At 37.2% G+C, this 21,566-nt stretch overlaps 1 protein-coding gene across 3 annotated transcripts in view; it reads right to left on the reverse strand.

The window, feature by feature from the left end:
• PRKD1 (protein kinase D1) overlaps positions 1-21,566 on the reverse strand; it is a 339,240-nt gene that overhangs the window by 21,317 nt on the left and 296,357 nt on the right. For all 3 annotated transcript variants that reach the window (XM_040476845.1, XM_040476846.1, XM_040476844.1), the window contains 3 exons: positions 20,973-21,079; positions 1,280-1,441; positions 627-725 (listed from right to left, as the gene is read on the reverse strand). In XM_040476845.1, the coding sequence (XP_040332779.1) occupies positions 627-725; positions 1,280-1,441; positions 20,973-21,079 (368 nt within the window). The remainder of the gene's footprint in view (positions 1-626; positions 726-1,279; positions 1,442-20,972; positions 21,080-21,566) is intronic.

The raw sequence follows: 21,566 nt of genomic DNA on the forward strand, positions 1-21,566 counted from the left end.
AAAGAAAGAAAGAAAGAAAGAAAGAAAGAAAGAAAGAAAGAAAGAAAAAGAAAGAAAGAAAGGTTGAGGGATAAGCATAGAGGCTTGCCATGTTACCTACAATACTCCTCCAAACTAACTCCGTGTGGGAACCTAGACAGGACATGAAGATGCCAAGGAAGCAAGGCAGACAGCCGCCTTAGCGACTTAGGTCATTTCAGGGACTTAGGTCACTTCAGTCATGATTCCATTGGAAGATATGCAGTTGCTTTCCATCCTCGGAGCTGAGGGAAAGCAGAAACTTTTGCCCTTGTCCCTGAGAACAACACTAAATTTAAATGTCCCCGGGACTCCAGTGTTCTCCCTCTCGGGCCTGTGCTTTCCACACAGGACTGCCAGCAAGCCAGGATCGGGGTACAACAGAAGGTAACAGAGCCCACTGAGAAGGCTCCTGTGTTGGCTAAGGCAGGCTGAACTAAGAAGCCAGAGGGACAAAACTGAAGTCCCGAAAATATAACCAGGAAACAAGTGGATGAACACAAACAGGTAAAACTTGAAACAAATAAAGGTTTTGAGGATGAAAGGTGGCAGAATCCTGCCGGGGAGCCAGAGCTGCTGGCTTTGCTGGGAGAGGCTTTTATACTCGCCTGGGGGAAAGGATCGGCCGAGGCTAGCAACACGTTTTCTGGTTTGAGGTCACAGTGAACGATATTTTTAAAGTGAAGATGCCGCAAAGCCACAAGTATCTGTAAAGAAGAAAGTCACCACAATGATTTTATTTTGGTCTATTAGTTCATTTCAAAATGTTTTCGACTAGGACATAAACTGGAAGGGCCATGAGAAAACTCACAATGAACACTTAAACTTCTTTACACGCACAGCACTGAAATGAGCTAAATTAACAGCAGGTTTCTAAGGAAACGTCAGTGGAAAAAGTAGCATATGATGGTATTGATACAGCATCCAACATAGGTTCAGATAACAGTTGTCAATAATATCTTCCAGCGATACCCGTTCTTGAATGTTTTCAAAGAACCAGGACTTAGTCACTGTGCAATTTAAAATTTCACGAGGACTTTTAATACGTGGGCCTGCATACACATTACTCACTTGGGATACTGGACTCTGGAGACCACAGATACAAATGAAATAATACTATAAGCCCCTGCAACCTTTTTGAGTGTAATTCAGACTTTGCACATAGAGACTAAACAAGGCTAGGAAGCTGCAATTAAGCAGTGATAACATTTGATATTGAACATTATCTTTTTTTTTTTTCTGACTCTAATTGATTTCTTACCTGAGTAATTAAAAACTTCGTTATGTGTTCTGGCAACCTGCCCTTTTCACTTGACAAGATCATCTCCAGCATGTCTCCATGGAGTTTTTCCATAACAACAAACACTCTTTCAGGCGTCTCAAACATACACTCCAAATTTACAACACCAGGGTGATGAAGGTTCTATTAAAGATAAATAAAGCACTTGAAGAAAATGAGTTTTTTGATACTGTTTGGCAAGCTCACTGATTATATAAAACTGTTCAAGCTTAAAGCTATGGAGAAACCCCACACTTCAGATTCTTAACATTTCTATATTCCACATGTGCTGCCTTATATTTTTGAAATTCTAATGTCTCCAAAAAATATATCATTACTTTCTATGCATAGTGAAATTATTTTTTCTATGCTGGAAAACCTAAGTTCCAACACTGTGAATTGCTAATTAGGTTTTAATTAGAATGCCATATTGAGAAATCTGTAATTTCTTAGGATCATCTCCAATATTAAGCACACCATACTAAATAAGCATACCGGGCCGTCTCTACACACTCGGGAGAAAGTGAACGTAGACAAGATGAAATCTATACTTGTGGTGCATCTGACGGCACTGATGAAGCATATTAGTCAAAACCTTTTGGAATTGCTCTGCTACTGGAGGCTGCAGTAGTTTGCTACCAAAGCTCTTACACAGAGTTTAGGTTGCCAGGAAAACAGCAAAAAAAAAAAAAAAAAAAAAAAAAAAAAAGTTTTGAGCACATATTTGTTCAGTGCACCATGAGGCTTCTGTGGTGGTCCTGCATTGTTCTCAAGCACTCAACAAATATTTCCACAATAAAGCAATGACTAATGACAGGCTGCATTTGGCCTGACATGATTTTTTTTTAATTAATTTATTTTGAGAAAGACAGAGAGAGTGTGAGTAGGGGAGAGGCAGAGAGAGAGGGAGAATCCCAAGTAGGTTCTACACTGACAACCGGACTCTGGGCTCGAACTCACAAAACTGTGAGATCTTGACCTGATCTGAAATTAAGAGTGGGATACTTAACCGAATGAGCTGCCCCAGCGCTTGACATGTTAATTGTCACAAAGGTCAGGTAAAATTACTCTTAACATTAGATGGACCCTTGTGATGATGCTTGAGTCTGAATGTTGCTGTGGGGTCATCAACCAAGCCTTTGATCATCTAATCTTTATTTTGTTTTTTTTCCTGTGCACAACAAAAAATGCTAACATTAAAAGAACTACTATATATTCACTTATATTTCTTTTATATTTTTTTAATATTTATTTATTTTTGAGAGAGAGAGAGAGAGTGAGAGAGGGAGAGAGGGAGAGACAGGGTGCAAGCAGGGGAGGGGCAGAGAGAGAGGGAGACAGAGAATCCAAAGCAGGCTCCAGGCTCTGAGCTGTCAGCACAGAGCCTGACACGGGGCTGAAACTCACGAACTGTGAGCTCATGACCTGTAACAAATTCAGAGGCTTAACCAACTGAGCTACCCAGTCACCCTCCACTTATATTTCAATGAGAAACAGAAAAAAAAAAAAAATCATCAGGGAGCCTGGGTGGCTCAGTTGGCTAGGAGTCTGACTCTTGATTTCGGCTCAGGTCACTATCTCACATTTCATGAGTTCGAACCCCATGCCCTGTGTTGGGTCCTGCACTGAGAGTATAGAGCCTGCTTGGGATTTTCTCTCTCTGTCTCTGTCTCTGCCCTTCCCCTGCTCTCTCTCTCTCTCTTTCTCAATAAATGAATAAACTTAGAAAAACGAACTTAAAAAAAAAAAAAAAAAAGAAGAAGAAATCATCATGAACACAAACTACCTAAAGAAGAATCAGGGACTAACTTAAATGTGCTAATAGCTGTGAACAGAAAAAAAAAAAAAAAAAAAGAAGCTTTATTTTAGAAAAGAAATTTTTAGTTATAAAAGTGTATATATAAAATGAAAATTTCACAAATGACTGGAAACCTGAGGTGGCTCAGTATTCAGACTTCACAGATGGATATGGGGAGGTGAGCAGCAGAATGGGCCGCAGGAGAGAGTGCACCGTAGTCAACCTTCCACCCGATGGTAAGGGATGCCTGGCATTAACTGCATACGGAGCCAGGCCACGGCTGGCAGAAGCTCCCATGATGATATCCTGTCTCTCAGGATGCCTTTCTTCTACTTTGGCCATTTTGATCTCTGCCTCAGATCTCTGATGGGTCCTTTTGTTTCTGATGCCTTGGTGCCCAATCATGTACCATCAATGCGATCACGGAATAGTAAGTTTCTGGATGTGGTCTGAGCAGATGTCTACACATCTACCCCAAAGCCTTTCGCCTCCAGAGTGCTGGGGTCATTGTTCTTAAAACTGTCACACTGTTAGCTGGTCATATCTGGCTACTTCAGGATAGACCAAGCCTCCAGAAACATTCTCTCCTGGTCAGAGCTGAAGCACATGGACAGTGTGGGATTAACTGAGCTCACACTGTCACTACTATTACTTTATTTGTCCCTACTGCCTACAAATAAGACCAGATGGTTGCTGGGCTTTCAGCATTATGGGAGTGCCAGATCCTTAGGTGGGAGACTCCAGATAAAAAATGCATAAATGTGTTTGATATGCAGTATGGAAAACCAGCAATGGCACTGCTCATTCCCGAACCTGCACGTAGCCTGTCACATTGTCTTGCCATCCCCCTTCCTGAGAGAGGAGCCACACTGAATGGAAAGACCAGCACCTGGGTCTCCAGGCATTTCAGCTGTCCTGTTTTAAATCAGTGATGACAGGAAAGGCTTTAAGAATGATGTGAGTCCTGCCTGAATTATGACCCTCCTGGAACAAGTCCACCATAAGATGTGCTAAGTGTACCTTCTTCTTTGAGTATTTTCTGAACTCTTTTTTCTTAAAAGAAAAAACAAAAAACAAAAAAACACAATATTTATTTGAGAGAGAGAGGGAGAGAGAGAATCCCATGCAAACTCTGCGCTGTCAGCACAGAGCCCCACGTGCAGGGTTCAGTCCCACCAACCATGAGATCATGACCTGAACCAATACCAAAAGTTGGACGCTTGACCGACCGAGCCACCTAGGCGCCCCTGAACTGATTTCTATTTAATCTAACTTCAAACATTTAAGCAGTGTTCTGGAGCGTTTGGCTTTCTTCAATGATCAAGGCCTACTGACTAGGTGGGGAGGAAGAAAAATGAATAGGAAAGCAGGAGACTGACAGAAGCAGGTAGCAGCAAGGCAGGGGGTCTCCCATGTGTAGACACAGGAGAAACTGTTGTGTGAAGAAGATAAAGGTTAAAGGGGGCTCAGGAAGGGCAGGGGAGAACAGAAGTGGTGTTGTAGTGGCTCAGCCTGCTGCTTCTGCTTACCCTGGTTTGGACTGTGGAGGGTGAGGGAGAAGAGGGAATCAGAAAATGGCCAGGAAACTCTCCTGCCTAAAGTAGCCAAATATATATGCAGTGTTGCTCTTCATGTGCTTCTACTTCTATGTCTCTAAGAGAGGGAGTTCTTAGAAACACTAAAGTCCTTCATTCAGCCATTCTTTTTTCCTTTTCCCTCTTCTATTACATGACTTAACAAGCTCCCATACGTAGGTGAGGACTTAAATGTGTTTATCTGGTGTACTCCCAGAATGTTCTAGGCCAAAAGTAAGGAATGGATTAATGAAGACTGTTCACTGTCAACTATCTTGTGCCATGTTCACTGTAAACTCTGAAAGACTCTAAAATGTCCTCTAATAGCATCTTTATGGAAAGGATAAGAGAAAATTTTGCTATTTTTACTAAAGGACTTTGAATAGAGTTAGGTATACAGATTTTAAAAAGTTCAATAAAAGCACTGAATTGTAAGTTGTGTATACACAACTGGGAAAAAGAAATGTTTTAGAAAATTTTAGACTAATAGGTTTGTTGCACTTGGCCCTTGCTCTTTTATAAAAACCCTTATGCTTTATAGATTTGTTAAAGAATACCCTCAGTGGTAGCTGAAAAATCTTTCCAAGAGCAAAATGACTTTTTCTTTTTTCTGCAGAGAGAATATATAATAAGTTGATATTTTTAAAGCTTTTCATATGTAGCTGAGACAAGGCCATCATAGATGCTTACTCGTGAGCTGTAATTTTTGCATTGAACCAAATGACCAAAGTTGTTTTTCTATTTGACAGTAACAGAAGAAAAGAGAATAGAAAGAGTCATGCCTTATTTATCCAAATTCTCTATACTATACTGATAATTATTTCTTTAGCCTAGAAAGAGAATAATATTTGGAGAGTGGAAATAAAACAAATTCAAGCCATTATTTTCTATTACCATTTATAATTCATATTGTCTTTTTAATTACTGAAGAGTAACTCTAAGATAAGTTTCAACCCAAGTGGTCCATATGACTTGCTCACAATTTTACTTTTCTGTATAAAATGTGAAATAACTTTTCAACTTTTCCTACTAATGTAAAAAGTAACCAAATTAACTTAGAAGTGGCTTGATGATTTTAACACTAACCATGGCATACTAGTATTCAGAAAGAATTTTGCTAACTTCTCAGGCCTACCTCAAGAATTCAGATAATAAATTTCATGGCAGAGTCAGCTACTACTGGACTCTCTGACCATCTGTTTGTTGCATTTAAGTAATTTAATTTTCAGGAAATGAAACATTTGGTCAAGTACAGGAAAGAATAGTGTCCATTCACACTTAACAGATTGATGACATATCCATGGGGTGAATATAAATTATTTTGAAGTCTGGAGGAAATACCATTTGGAGATCAAGACAAAAATCTTCCTGATTCAAGTTGCCTAGAGAATTCTTATGTAATAAATGGAAACTAGTCACTAAAAGCAGAAGCTTTCATAAAAATTATGATATTTTATCTAAAAGAAAGGAAATAAAAATTTAACATTTTTAGTGTGTATATACATTCTATTTTAGGTTACACTTTTCAGATTCAAGTTCAACAATATTTCATTGGTACTTATATTCTTTACTTCTAATTAAAATATTCATTTCATATATTTAGCTGTGATTAGTTAAAGATGTCATGTTTTCTCCTTGTTTATTCTACCTTTAGGATTATTATACTCAAACATATGAGAGGTGGGAAAGAGGAGAATTAGAATCAACACATCTTTTTAACAGGTTGTTTAAGAGGAATACAGCCTGAATATGGGGACTTCTGACTGGTTTTCTATAAAATACCTAAATGTTTTAGTTCAAAATGAGACAGAAGGAAATAAACTTAACAGTGATAAGTCCAAGGTCTAAATTCTAAATGGCATGCAGAGCGGAAGGAAGAATATTTCATTACACAGCACTGTTCATGGAGACGTAAGGTAACTTTCTCAGAGGTAAAGCACTGTGGCAATGACTTTGTTGATCCTCATTACTGCCCACTTGCCAGTGTTGAGAAAAGAGGACATCTTATCCATTTTCCAATCACATTCTCTTATAATTTATGCTTCATTTAATGCCTCTAGAAATCACAATCACCTGATACCTTATAAAAGGGAAATAGCATGTAATTCCCTGAGAGAGGCTAAAAAAGTCAATGTAGAAACCAGGTGATTATAAGAAGACTCGGTAAAGATAATACCAAAATTGGTAAGAAAGCTAAGCTATCTCTCATAAATTCCAGAACCTATCCAACTGTCTTTTAGGTATGTCGACTTAAATGAAAGATGTTCAACAACAGAATCAGTGTCTTTCCACCCAAACTTAGTCTTCTGGTGGTGTTTCCTCTCTTGGTAAATGGCCAACCATCTGGGTCAGAAGCCTGAGAGTCATCCTTAACATTCTCTTCCCCCTCACTTCCAATGACCAGTTTTAGAGTTCATCCCCTTAATTCCTCTTACATTGATGCCTCACCTTCATCCTCACCATTAATGCCTTGGTTTGAGCCTTATCTCTCTTCTAGGGATGGGCCACAGCCTCCCAACTGATCTCTTGGTCTTAGGTCTTGTTCTCCACCAGCCCACTCCTGGAGCTAAGATCAGGAGTGCAACACTTAACTGACTGAGCCACTCAGAAGCCCCTAGTGCACTCCTCAAAGGGCTGCCACTGTGATTCTGAACATTCCATCTTGCTTCTAGCTCATAAGGGAATCACCACCAGCTTTAGGAGATGTACCCTTTAGCGCAGCCCATGGGACCCTTTACCATCAGCTACTTCTCTTCCTCCTATCCAAGTATTTCCCCAGATTCTTTTCTTCTTCCCTATATATCTACCCTTCTCTCTAGTCACAGTAATTATTTTCAGAACAAGTACCCCTCTCTCTCTCCCTTTTACACTTTCGTACACACTTTCTCTCAGCCTGAATCAGACCATTTTGTCTGATATGAATAATCAACTATTAGGCAGCTTTCATTGACTCCCACCGTCTGACTTGGATGTCTCTGCAACCCTCTTCCTTCAATCCTTGTTAAATTCTCTTTCATAACAGTTAACATATCATACCTAGTTATTGATGGACCTATGTGTCTTACCTGTAAGACTATAAGCTCCATAACGCCTGCATTTTATCAATTTTACACCTAGTCCATGTAAGCTTAGTGCCTGGTATATATTAAATGTCCAGCACAAATTTGTAAATTTGATTGAAAGATAACAGTTCCTATATCTCCTTACTTTTCAGTACATGGGTAACATTCTTTAAGATTTAAGTGATTTTATTGAAGAGATGATGATACATGCCTGACATATTTAGCTAGCACATTTTGCATCAAATAGACTATATGTTGATATTCTCTCTTCATATAAAAATACAGTACATGAATTTTTCATTGTGAGTTCACTTGAATCTGCTAATGAGCAATGTCAGGTTTCTGACGATGGCTACTATCATTATAAATAATGATTTTTATGATAAACACCAATAATACAGTTGTGAATATCAGAGATGTCACCAATGGTAAGAGTTGGAAAATGATATCCTTAAGTCTCGAGGGAATGACAAAGACATCCTGGTGGTTTCTAAGCACCAGTCCTTCAAAATATATAAGTTTTGGCCACTGCTCTGGTAAATATTTCAACATATTTGAAAGGAAGAAACACAATTTTAATGCTATTTAGGTGATTTGTATTTACTTTATATCTAGCTCTCAATAAGGAAGTTTTCATAGTATCAGCTCATTCTCAAAGGCAAGAGTTACCAGCAAGAGACAAGTTAAAGCAGCAGCAGCTGAAGGCCACCATCAGGATACTCCTACATTATCCCTTTCCCTCCATGCCAACCCTCCCTTACATGAGTTGTGAAAACCTAATTTCCTAGGATTTCATTATTGTCCCAAGAGTGAGAAATAAAGCAATGAAAATGGGCCATTCAGATAATAAAGATCACTGTACTTCTAACTTCTAGTGTAGAATAGGCCTCAGGACACCATTCTCTTTCTTTGTTTTTCCTTTCGCTCAGAGCAGGCACAAACACAAGGAAAGCCTCAAGGCCGCGAGCCTAATTTCAGAGGCACAGTCCCTGGAAACAGACTGCTACAGATTGTATTCCAGGTCTGCACATTCCACTGACTTTCATTCCTTTGTATGTGAAATGGCACAATAATGTGTCTAATTCTGTAATGTAACTAGGGCTTGGTTATTTAATGTATATAAAATACTTAGATTCATGCCTGGTACATACTAAAGGTTAGCTGATATTGTCATTAGGCACATTTTCTGCCATTTTCACAAGATCTGGGCCACATTTCTCTGTCTAGTTTGATACCTAAAAGTTTACAGTTAGTGGCAGAAAAGAAAATTTCCTTTTGCCTTTCATGTAACAGAGGCTACAGGTTAACCTGAACCTTCTAATTTGTCCTCCCCCATCTTTCTTCTTGCCATATTTTTAGACCTCAGTGATGGCAGAGACGCATCACTCTGAGGTCAACCATGAGAAGACTTTGTTACACTAGGTGAAAGGCCTTCTGGATGGAGATCACTTGGTTGTGTGTAAATGTATGCCCATTTCATGTTCAGCTGGCCAAAAATCTACAGTTTAAATGGGCTCATATTTTAGTAGTTATCTTTAAGCATTTCTGGCAAATTTAATCTGTAAAATTTTAGAAAGGTACATTGATGACAGTCTAGAACAAAATAAAGCTAACATACACTCTCAGAGGAATAAGTGCATGCAATATGACTTTAACAACAAGACCAGATGTAATAATCCATCTTCTTGTAAATAGATACCACTGGCTAACATTTAGATCAATGGGGCCACAATCAAATTTAACCCACTGGACCTTCGGAACTCAGAAACATTCACATAATTTTTGGTAAGAATTGTTCATACCACCCATCAGAACTAGAATGCAACTTACTTTTGTTGTAGCAGTAATTAGCACAGACTGATGCTAGATTAATACAATCCAAAATTTTGTGGGAGAAATGGTAAGCTGAAGTATCTTCATTAACTGCCAAAAACAAAAGATACACCTGTATCTTGCCTGGCTCTCAAGAGAGAAACTTGCAGGTGGCCAGCTTGTAATGCACAATTTACTACAACATTTTTCTCATCTTAAATGAGCTTTAAGTCTTGTGTATTCTATTAAGTAACATTCGCCCAATAAATAAAAAGAAAAGAAAAAGGACTAATTCAATATTTGCATAGCAAGAAAATCAACCGAGTTCTGATGCATGATTTTGTATTTATGTATGTCCATAAACCTGTCTATACTTCTGTCAGTCATTCTTCTCCATCAATTCTGGAAATGCTCCAATCTAGCTTTAGACTCCAGGGTTGCTGCAGACACATGATAAATACAATGTGTCTTCTCCTTTCCCTATAAGAAGAGAAGCAGCTAAACGCAGAGAGGAAGAAGTATACAGAAAACAATACTTAAAAAAAAAAAACAAAAAAAAAAAACCTCTCATCATCTTTCATGTCATGTCTAGCCTTTCTTGACTTCCCACCAGATATAAGTAGTATAAAGCTATGTGATATTTTCCACTCATCACCAGGAACCCTTCAAATTCAAGGTACATGGAAATTTTTAAAATCCCAATCCAGGTTCCTGAGCCTGTAATTTGGATTGATACACTGAGGTTTTGTTGGAATTAATATTTATATATGGCTGAATTTGATACTGATCTTTGGAGGTGGGGGTGATTTTTATCAGGAGAACTCAGGAAAGACTCTCACACAGAAAGGATCTTATATGTACTCCCGTACTTAACTCTTAAGCCCCAACTAAGACCACAATTTCAAGTTGACTAGGTAAAAAGAGCCAACACAAAGACTTCAAAGATAGAAAGTTAACAAATGACCAATGCCTTAAAAAAAAAACAACAACAGTGTTTGTAAGATTCCACCCATAAAGTATGATCCCCCACCCTTTCTTCCATGCTATTACTCAGTTTGTGTTTAGAGGAAAGGCAGGAATTAAAAGTATGGTTGTTAAAATAGAAAAATTGGAATTCGTAAATCAAGATGTGTTTATTGTATATGATAGCTGAAAATGGCTCAAATATCTGCAATTTTTTTCAACTTGCTATCAAATGCATGGCAATGGAGACACATCTGCAACACTTTTTTTTATTTCCTGTTAATCTGGCTAGAAACATGAATGCATAAATCCAATCTAGTCTTGGTGTTAGATTTTAAAGTGTAATTTTTAACAAATCATAACACTGTAGCCCAGCTTCTATATTTAGATGCCAGCACTCCAGAAAGCATAACATTCTCTTATAGCGTTAAATGATCTGTGCAGACACATAACCCTTCTAATGCCTTATATACCAGATAATAGGAAGTGGAGTGAGTATACAGGGTCTACTGAACAGCAACAGAACACAGACACTATTGGCAAACAGGTCAAATGGTGACATTTCACATTTGTGTAAGGTTTCCGTAGCAAAATGTGTTTCATTGATATATTCTCAAAATTAAACAAATTCTTAATCATGGGGCTTTTCAGAATCTTTAATAAGTGAAAGACTGTATTCACTTCTAAGATGTGGGATGATCTGAATATAAGATATCAGACACATATTTTTTAAACTGTCTTAATGAGGGAATCTTTACCCCCATCCCCTTCCATGAAGGACCGACTAGTATTCTTCCAAAAATACACTGGGAAACACTGATTTAAAAAACATTTTATATATTATTTAATTTAGTTCCCCAAAACATTCCTGCAAAGTAAGCACAGCAATTCAGATGAATTAGAATTCATAATTAAGGAAATCAATGCTAAAAAAAGATTTACCCCCCCCCCCGCCCTGCCAAAAAGAGAGAAAGAGAGAGAAGAAGGAAGAGTTTTAACTTGGAACCTGACTTTTTGACACTAAGTTTTCATTCTGACTAACTTCTTACTCAACAGGATACCTATTTGGAAAAATCTCTAAGTTCATTTTCTTTTTCTTATAATAGATCTTTGTTTCTTTTTTTCCTCCATGTTAGATATGTATATACATAATCAATGGGCTTCATTTTTCGGAACATGCAGAAGATAACAAGATTATCTCAGAGCTGCAAAACATGTCTTATCTAAAGAAACAATTTCATGAAAATTCTTCATGCAATAAAACAGAAAGAAATATTTTAAGAAATATAATAAACATATTCAATGAAACAACAGAAGTATAAACTAACCTCTTCCTACACACTAAAAGAAAAGATACTCAAATGTTGCATATTTTTCTCTAGAGAAAGAAAAAAAATGACTCCTTCATGATTTTTTTAAAAACTACCAGTTTGCAAAAATTTTCATTTTTCCCACCCACACTTGGCAATATTATTTTCTGGTTTTCTAGCATGATCATCTTTTCTCCACCTCCTGATCATCCTTCTAGACTAAGGGAACAAAGCCGTTTACTTACACATTGACGTTTTTAGACAAAATGGTAAAGAATGCTTTATTATCTGCTGGCATGCTCTGCAATTCTGTATGCCCCTGGTTTCTTCAGTATGGCTAGACAATTTGTTCAATAAATATTCACTGAGCACCCATCAGGGGCCAGGCGTATGTTAAAGTGTGTTCAGCCCCAGTCTAGGCTCTGAGTCAACCATGTTCTTTGTTAGGATGAAATAATGTTTCTAGGTTCTATGTGTAGGGAATTCAACAAGTTACAGGAACTGGTTTCTAGAAGCTAGACTCTATAGCCTAGTTGTGGCAATACTAGTAACACCTAGTAAGTATGGCACCTTTACTTACTTATATGCCAGGCACTGCTAAGAGTTTCACAAAATTATCACATCTGAGTCTCACAACATCTCTACAAGGTTTCCTAGGTAAGGAAACTGAGGCTCAAAGAGCTTAATTAATTTATCCAAGTTCCTAAGAACTCTTAAATAAAAAGTCTGAGCTTTGAACCCAGGCATCTGATTCTAGACCTCATGCTCTTTAAACACGATAGTATCCGTTACTTGAAGACTCTCTGTGGACTCAAATCCATTTAGAACTGGGGTCCTGATGTTCTAACTGGTGTGCTTTCAAGGTCCATGTTACTTCAGTCTCCTCAATATGATCTCACAGCCCATCTCAGCATATTGTCTAGATTTCTGAATGCTGCCTGTGGCAAGTCTTCTCATCTCAGTGTCCCCTCTACCTGTTATGACATCCACCATGACAAATTGCCTTGACGATTCTTTAGCTTCCTAACTGGTGGGACTTCCCCTATAGCTCAGTCTATTTCTAAACCCATATACCACCACAGTGTTGCTCTATGTTATCAAATCCTCTCTTGATCTTGAGGTTCCACTGTACTTAAAAGCATCACTCTGATATGTTCTCTGCCTTTCTTTGCACCCAAAGCCCAATTTTTCCCCCAGGATTCAGTTTTTGAGACAGCCTGTAACAATAGGAACAATTAGCAGCTATTCTACAAACTCGTCCTCCTTAACAAATACCACAATTTTCAAATTAGAACTTAAAATTTATTGATTCATACAAAAAGTATTATGATAAAGGCCCTGAGAAAGAGTTTAAGAAAATACAGTATGTGATTTAAGATCATTTTGTCAAAAGTTAATCGGTTACTTATAAAGTCTTTACTACCATGCTAGGCATTGTGGAAGCTGAAAACAAGGTGTTGCTGAGACCTTCAAATTCGTTTATGATCTAATTATTACATAAGAAGTATTCAATAAATGCTACTACTTTATATGAAGACTAGAAACCATAGATAAACAGGAAATATGGAAAACAGCACAAGACTGGGAGATCTGGAAGGTCAATCAAACATGGTTAAACCAAGTAAACCAGGATGGGCATCCAACCTTGGAATTAAAAGCTGAGCAATGGCCAGAGGTTAAGAGTAATGATGAGAACAATAATTCAAAGAGGAATGAAAGGTTCAGTTGAATAGGAGTGATAAGGTACAGCATGATCACCTACGATGTAAAAAAAACAGGAAAAATAGATTTGATGAAATAAGAAAACTACTAAGCTAGGGAGGGATAGGATGGAAACCACTAAAGACTCATCTGGTTGGGGTCTTCAGATGAACCAGAGAAAAGGCAGGGCCAGCAGATGATGATGGAGTGGCATTGGGGGATGGGGAACCAAGCTATCAGAATATCACCTGTTGCAGTAATCAAGGGATGAATTTAAAAGCTTGGTCTAGACTAGTGCCAACGGAAATGTTAAGGATGAAGTTAGGGCAAATGTGTAGAAAGAAAGACGAGGAACAGGGGCACTTCGTCACTAGCAGTTGAAAGGAGCAAATAGCCTCTAACAAGGTTTTCTTGTCGTCAAACTTTTTTCTCTATAATATGCCATCTCCAAATTTTATTTTGATCATAACTTAAAAAAACAAAAACAAAAACATTTCTTTTTTTTTTTTTTTTTAATTTTTTTTTTCAACGTTTATTTATTTTTGGGACAGAGAGAGACAGAGCATGAACGGGGGAGGGGCAGAGAGAGAGGGAGACACAGAATCGGAAACAGGCTCCAGGCTCTGAGCCATCAGCCCAGAGCCCGATGCGGGGCTTGAACTCACGGACCGCGAGATCGTGACCTGGCTGAAGTCGGACGCTTAACCGACTGCGCCACCCAGGCGCCCCAAAAACAAAAACATTTCAAGCAGAATAAAATCCAATCAACCTGGCACAATATGTAAGGTTCTCTATGAACTCACACGAAATCCATTTCCTGGTCTTACTGCACACTCTGACTCATAACAGCAGTCTCCTAAGTAGTTATACTCTTGTGGAACAGAAAGATTTTTAAGAGATATGGGAACAGAGCATAATTTTAAGAAAATCTATTTTGTTTATATCTGTATCCCTGCTGCCTGGAACATGGTGGGCCCTCAGTTATATATGAGGAATGAATGAATGAATCATACCAGTCCACAAATTATCTTCTAATACAGACCTGAGAATAGCCATATAGCTTTTAAATTCTCTAATGCGGTTTCTTTTCATAAAAATTTTTTTCCCTTACAATGGATACTTCTCACTAACTCCAAATAGGAAGAAAAATCCTCAGGGAGAAAAGTAGAGAGAAAATTTGAAATACTATATTGGTCTGAAGTGGCTGACACTAACATGGAAATCAATACTTCTGTAACTTAATTTCTAATTCACACTTTCACCAAAATTCAAGAAGATTTAATGGATTTATTAATGGAGAGGGGACTGAAATGAATTTCTGAAGATAAATCACCATTTTTGTTTGTTTTCTCTTACAAAGTGGCTCCTACAGTTAAAAAAAAAGAAAACTATTGCTGAATTCTAACTCAAACACTAAGTAATAAACACCCACCAACTTATGAACTGAATTAAAAAATTAATCTCAATAAATAGTATACTTTCAATAACACTTTATTTTTTATTTAAGAAGTACTGATAAAATTTTACAGAATAAAGCCTTTACTAATAATTATAACTTAATCCAAAAGTATGTTTTAAACACTTAAAGTGTGGTAATCAAGAAATTTTAAATATATACTTATTTTTATTGTAAATAATTATGAAAAGGAACCAACAAAAGACTTCCAGGTATAAAAACACATTACAATGGAATATAATTTTGTGGGAAAAGTGAAATATAGGCAAAGGAAACAAGGAATGTTGTGAATTATACTATTGTTAAAGAAATGCACATTCACATATTTTTTTAAATGGATGGTAAAGAATATCAAATGTCTATGACATTTAGATTCTAATGCATACATTTATTTTTTTTATTTTTATTTTTTTTATTTTTATTTTTTTTATTTTTTTATTTTTTTATTTTTAATTTTTTTTTTCCAACGTTTATTTATTTTTAGGACAGAGAGAGACAGAGCATGAACGGGGGAGGGGCAGAGAGAGAGGGAGACAGAATCGGAAACAGGCTCCAGGCTCTGAGCCATCAGCCCAGGGCCTGACGCGGGGCTTGAACTCCCGGACCGCAAGGTCGTGACCTGGCTGAAGTCGGACGCTTAACCGACTGCGCCACCCAGGCGCCCCATTTAAAGGAGTTCTATAATAGCTTTATTTTTAAATATTGATACTTTAATATAGTACAAAATTAAAACTCTTTAAAACATGACAAAATAGTTCTAGCTGTCATCTTAAAAATACACAAACAGTTACAAAGTTTTTCTTTTAGAATTATTTTTGAGATACATGATGAAAAATGTTTGAAGGCCACTCTTCCAAAATGATCTAAATTTTTCTACTCATTTGTCATAGAATATTTATTTTACTAAGGTAGCCCCTCATCCTAGTAGCCCTTTCCAGCATTTCTCTGGGTATAAAAACCTATGAATCTTTCAAGATTTCATCAATGCTATATTTCTCTTGGAAGCTCTCCCTGATTCCAACATTCTGGCCTCAGTCATAATCCGTGATTTCTTTCACTGTATTTCCACAGCTAACACGATTTGTAGTTACTTGTACCTGACTGCCCAAATAGAAGTCAGAATGAAACTGGGTAGGTTTCATTCATTTTTACATGGGCCAGAAGCTCAGTAACTTGCTTTGTATAAAGGAAGTATTTCACAGTTATTGCTGATGGACTTAATATTTTTATTAATTGAAGAAAAGGGTTCTTGCCTTAGAACCTGGAAGAATGATTAAGGTTTAAGCGTTTGGTTTTAGGCTGGTTGGTTTGGGGTGAGACCGGCCCAAAGTGGAGATGTCCTAAGGTCAAAGGTCTGAGACTCAAGTGCCTGTGGAAGATCAGAACTCAAAAGATCAATTAAGGAATGACCTGGGAAGGGATGACAGAGGACTCCCTTAAAGTGGATGACCTCACTTCAGGAATGAGTCCCATATTAGTATGGGCCATTTAGATGAAAGAAAGAAGTTCAGGAAGACAAGTTGGAAGGACTAGCAGGGAAAGAGAAGCAGCATCTGGTAAGTGCAGGGGGGAGTGAGGACAGAGATTTGAAAAAGGAACAAATGATCAATGCCCTGCAAGGACTGAGATAAAGACTGAAAAACAGCCAAAGGGTGATAGGCAGGCAGAGGAAGAAAACAAGGGGATGGCAAAGGGCCTTGCGTTTTATTTAAGAAAGGCAGGGAAACCAAAGACAAGGAAATCTATGAACAAGAATGAAAAGAATAGAGCACAAATCTACAAGAGCTGCCATACCAAAGGGAGAGTTGGATGCAGCTGTGCAAGGCAGCCCAGACAAATCCCAACCACACTTGGCTGTTGCTGTTGTTTTGTTTTGAAGTTAAGAGACACATGAATGAGAAGAGGAGTGCCTCCCAATAGAGAAACCAGAGTAATGGAGGTAATTTTGGAGGTTAGTGCAAGGGATATATTTAACTTATGGCCTGTAAATTTCTTATGTATTTTTTCTATATTATGTATTCTATATTTTTAAATTGCAAAATGCTTTCACACCTTCTATCATAAACAGAAGTGCTTGTGTTTTAATTTTGACTGAACAAATCTGTGTTAATAAAGTACATTAAATATATATCATACCGATATCATTTACTGTAGGTTTTTAAGTTTCTAAGTTTTCTTAAGATAAAGTTTCATCTCCTTGTAAAGGTCAGTTTTCTGTGATATTCCTAATCATTAAACAACAATTTTTTTATTCTTTTTTGTTGTCATGAATAGGAAAAAATAATTTCAAATTTTCCATGTTTTTTTTTAAATCAAGATACAACATTTAAAATAATAATATAAGTAGGATCCCTTGGGGATTTTATGAAATGTTTAACATCTACGTTAATTAACATTGTTCTGAAACACAGTAATAATAATGAAGTATTTACATCTAATGAAAGCAGAGCTCTTCTAAATGATATAAGTAAGGGATAATAACTATGCCAGAAGATGCAGACTCGCCTCAATTTTTCAACTATTTAAAGATATCTGAAGAGCTTAATTTTCTAACAACTGAATCAGATTTTGGAAAGCCTTCACCTAGGTTATATAGAAAGGAGAAAAGGGAGAAAGAAAGAATTCTTTCACATATTCCATAGTTACACAACTTTGAAGTCTTCTATAAGCTAAGGAGCTTTTTTACAAACCACAGAAACAAATTAGCATTTGACCAGAGCACTAGGAGAGCTGCATGCGCAGGAATTTCTGCCATCAGTCACTTTAGTCAACATGGCCACTTCTGGAGAATCAGGAGGAGGGGACAGGGCAGAACTTGTGAACTCCAGGTACAACCAAAAACGAGGACTCCAGCTTTTGTAAGTAGGGAACCACAAGGCAGAGGATATCAAATGATTCCAGGAATCACTTTTATATCCAGAGGGATGGAATTCTGTTCCATAAGGTTAGTAGAAGAAAACCTTTCTCACCATCCAGTTGACTTTGATCATGGCACTTTGTCTGAACGTATCAGTTAGTGAGTCAGAATTCTAACCCCCACCCTCTATCCCCATTACTGCTTTGTCTTTTCAGGTCCAAAAAGATGAATTCTAACTTTTAATAAAAATATAAAATGAGGCAATGAGGGCTTTCAGAGAACTAACGACATTAACCATAGTTAATCTTTCTTAACTAACCAATTAAACATTAATAGCAAATGCGGACCAGATTCCTGCTACCTAGTGGGATATTATGTATGCCATCTTATGTGACAGGATGGTGTTTCCGTACAATTTTATTCAACAAATATTTGCTAAACACATAATGTGCACCAGGAAAAAATTCTTGTGTTCGGGATACATCAGTAAGTGAAACCATGATATCTGCCCTCCAGATGTGCACATTCTAGTGAAGGGGCTGGGGTGAGAAACACACCACAAATACAACAAATGAAATTCTATAACAGACCAGAAGGCAATTAAGTGCTATGGAAGAAAAAAAAAAAACATATATCAGAGTTAAGGGTGGTACAGGGGTATGGATGTGAGGGGGTTTGAGTGGACTGTATTTTTAAATAAGGTGAGAGTGGCATTTATATATCAATGATATGAACTTAAACACCATTGTCTCCGGATATTGAATTATAATCTTTCTGGGAAGCTGATAAATTTGACAATTGGTAAAAAAGTTCAAACTTTTTTTTTTCATTTTTTTCAGTTGGAAGATAGGATGAGTTCCCTATTTTTGATGAACAAATTTTGAACCAATTGGCAACTTTATGATAAAGTACAAACTACTGAATCCAGTATGTGCATATAATTAAGCCAAACCTTAATAAGACGCATAGTACATGCTATGTGGTTGAAAATTCAACACATAAATATGCTGCAAACATCTGACTGACAGAAGGCATAGCCGAGTGATTCAAACTAAGACCCATGACAAAAAGGATCTGTGTGTCTCTGCTTCCACTGTAACCACTGGACACAGAACAGTACTTAGTTCGTGATATGTGTACTCAATCAATACAAGTTTGATGAAAAAAGTGAAGACTGGTTAGGGCCAGTGGGGAGGAGTGATAAGCAATGAGCATTTCTGAGATTTCAGGCCATAATATGAGAACTGTTCCAACTCTTCATGTACTCAAGGGGCAGAATTTGACTTTCAACCTAAGCAAACATTTTTTTTTTTTTTTTTTAGAAACCCATAACGAAAATGTTGCCAAAGCCTGTTTACTGCAACTGAGTTATTGATTGCATCCACTCTTTTAGAAGAGGAAATGGGAGGCAGTTTATGCTCAGGTGTATTTTATTTTTCTACCTTACTATAGAATCAGCAGCTGATAACATACAGACATGCTCAGGAGAGCCAATTATAGGTTCTAGACACAGAAAATCAGACATTCAACATTGATCTAGTCACTCTCTGCTAGTGCCATAAAATGTAGAGTGACAGAGCCATGTTAACCAAGAAACTTCCCTCATGTCTGGTAAGGAAGGATAAATGTCTCTGTACACACGCCAGTCTGGATGTTGGCCTGTTGCAAAGGATCTGCCTTCAGGACACCATGTGGGAGTGGAGACGGGGACGGCAGGGGCCAGGGTTGGCAAGATGTCATTGACTAACTTTTCAGACGTCACTTACAGCTCAATGTTGCCAAGTTAAGAATTTTCTAAAAAAATCTTTTTCGGTAACTGATTAGCAAACGCCAAGCTATGAATCTATGAATTGGCATCTTCAGAGCCGTGGTTATCATCTTCCCCATGAAAACAGAGAACACTGTGGTAGTTCTCTGTGTTACATAGTTGTTCAGAAGCACAAAAACACCATCTTTAGAAATTCTTAGTCCCAGAAAAGTCTATGTTATTTTTCTATGTATAGCAAGCATTATTTTTGGTTGTCCATGCACATGAACTCCTTTAGGGCGGAAGTTGCATTTTCTTCAACTTTTTATTGATGAAACTCAATAAAGTGCAGTTAAATGAAACAAGTGAAGAAATGCAATATGTTTTGCTTTGTTAGTGATGTTCAAATGAAAATTATTCAATAAAGCTATGAATTAGAAATTATGACCAGCTTGCACAACAAGTAGAGAATTATGGTGGTTATATAAAAAAATGGCCATTTATCAATGGCCTAATTGTCTAGACTGAATAGCTAGGTTGACCACATTTAGCAAACAGTTGCTCAATTTCCTTTTAGTCTGTGGAAAAAGTTTTAACAGTTACAAAAAATTGTATATACCACATAATATGTCTGACTAACATATTCTGGCTTGAAAAGGGATTGGGGTGCCTGGGTGGCTCAGTCGGTTAAGTGTCCAACTTCGGCTCAGGTCATGATCTTGCAGTTCATGAGTTTGAGCCCCATGTTGGACTCTGTGCTGACAGCTCAGAGCCTGGAGCCTGCTTTGGATTCTGTGACTCCCTCTCTCTCTGCCCCTCCCCTGCTTGCATGCTCTCTCTCTGTCTCTTTCTTTCAAAAATAAACAAACATTAAAAAAAAAAAAGTAAAAGGGATGACTGTTAACGAAAGGAGTTAAGGAACATGCTCAATATTAAGGGAAAGGCTTACTTTGAGAGACAAAGAGGACATTAACAATACCAAGATGATCTGAATCTCAGGCATACATTACTCATTTACTTGATATGCTGACATTTACATACTCAATTCATATAATTATCACAGCATAAAGGTGGAATGTTTATGAAGACAAGGTCATTTACAATGTGAAACAAAATGGTCTCAGCATGTCCACAATGAGCAAATGCTGAAACATTACCCATTTAATGAGCATTAATAATGTATTAAAATCCAGAATTAGGTACATAAAAAAGAACAAATGTTGCCCAGACTCAGGAAAGATACTACACAGGTAGTAGTTCGATGCTTGATCTGCCTTTCCAGTTATTTTAAAGTGTTCCCAAAAATCTACGCCACAGATATTTGGATAACTTTTCTTTGTTCTGAAGAAGTTGGAGGAATATTTTAGAGCCTCCAAAAGAAAAGCAAAGAAGTACCTGTAGAATTGCAACCTCATTACGAAGCTGGCTTTCTTGTTTGGTTGGAAATCTTAATTTGTCAATGATTTTAATAGCTACGTCTCTTCCTGTTTTACGATGTTTTCCTTTAAAATGAAAAGGGGAAATATTAGCATAATGTTACTAAATATCATATATATTAAAGAACACCAGAATTTATAAAGATAATTTTAAGAATTACAAAAATGTTTCACTGAATAAATTAACATTTCTAATGAGCACCAACTTATATCCATCAAGATTTCATTTCTTGGCTCCATTATTCTGAATCAAATATGTACTATAAAATCAGCCACAATTTAGAACACAAAAGCGGAACATTAAAAGCTATACCTATCAACAGCCTGATATTTTCTCACAAAAATATGTGTTTTAGAAACAGGATATTGAACTACTTAATATGGACAATATTATACCACCAGCAAAATGCTCTCCTTAAGAAAGTATAATTTTAAAGTGCTGGTAAACTAATGCACATTAAAATGGAAAGAATAAAAAGTCTTGGCCCTCACTTACTAGCTTTGTGACCTTGAGAAATAATTTAAACTTTCTGAGTTTTTGGTTCCTCATCTT

The sequence above is a fragment of the Herpailurus yagouaroundi genome, unplaced genomic scaffold, assembly GCF_014898765.1.
Source record: "Herpailurus yagouaroundi ecotype Mexico unplaced genomic scaffold, PumYag 141, whole genome shotgun sequence".
NCBI lineage: Eukaryota > Metazoa > Chordata > Mammalia > Carnivora > Felidae > Herpailurus > Herpailurus yagouaroundi.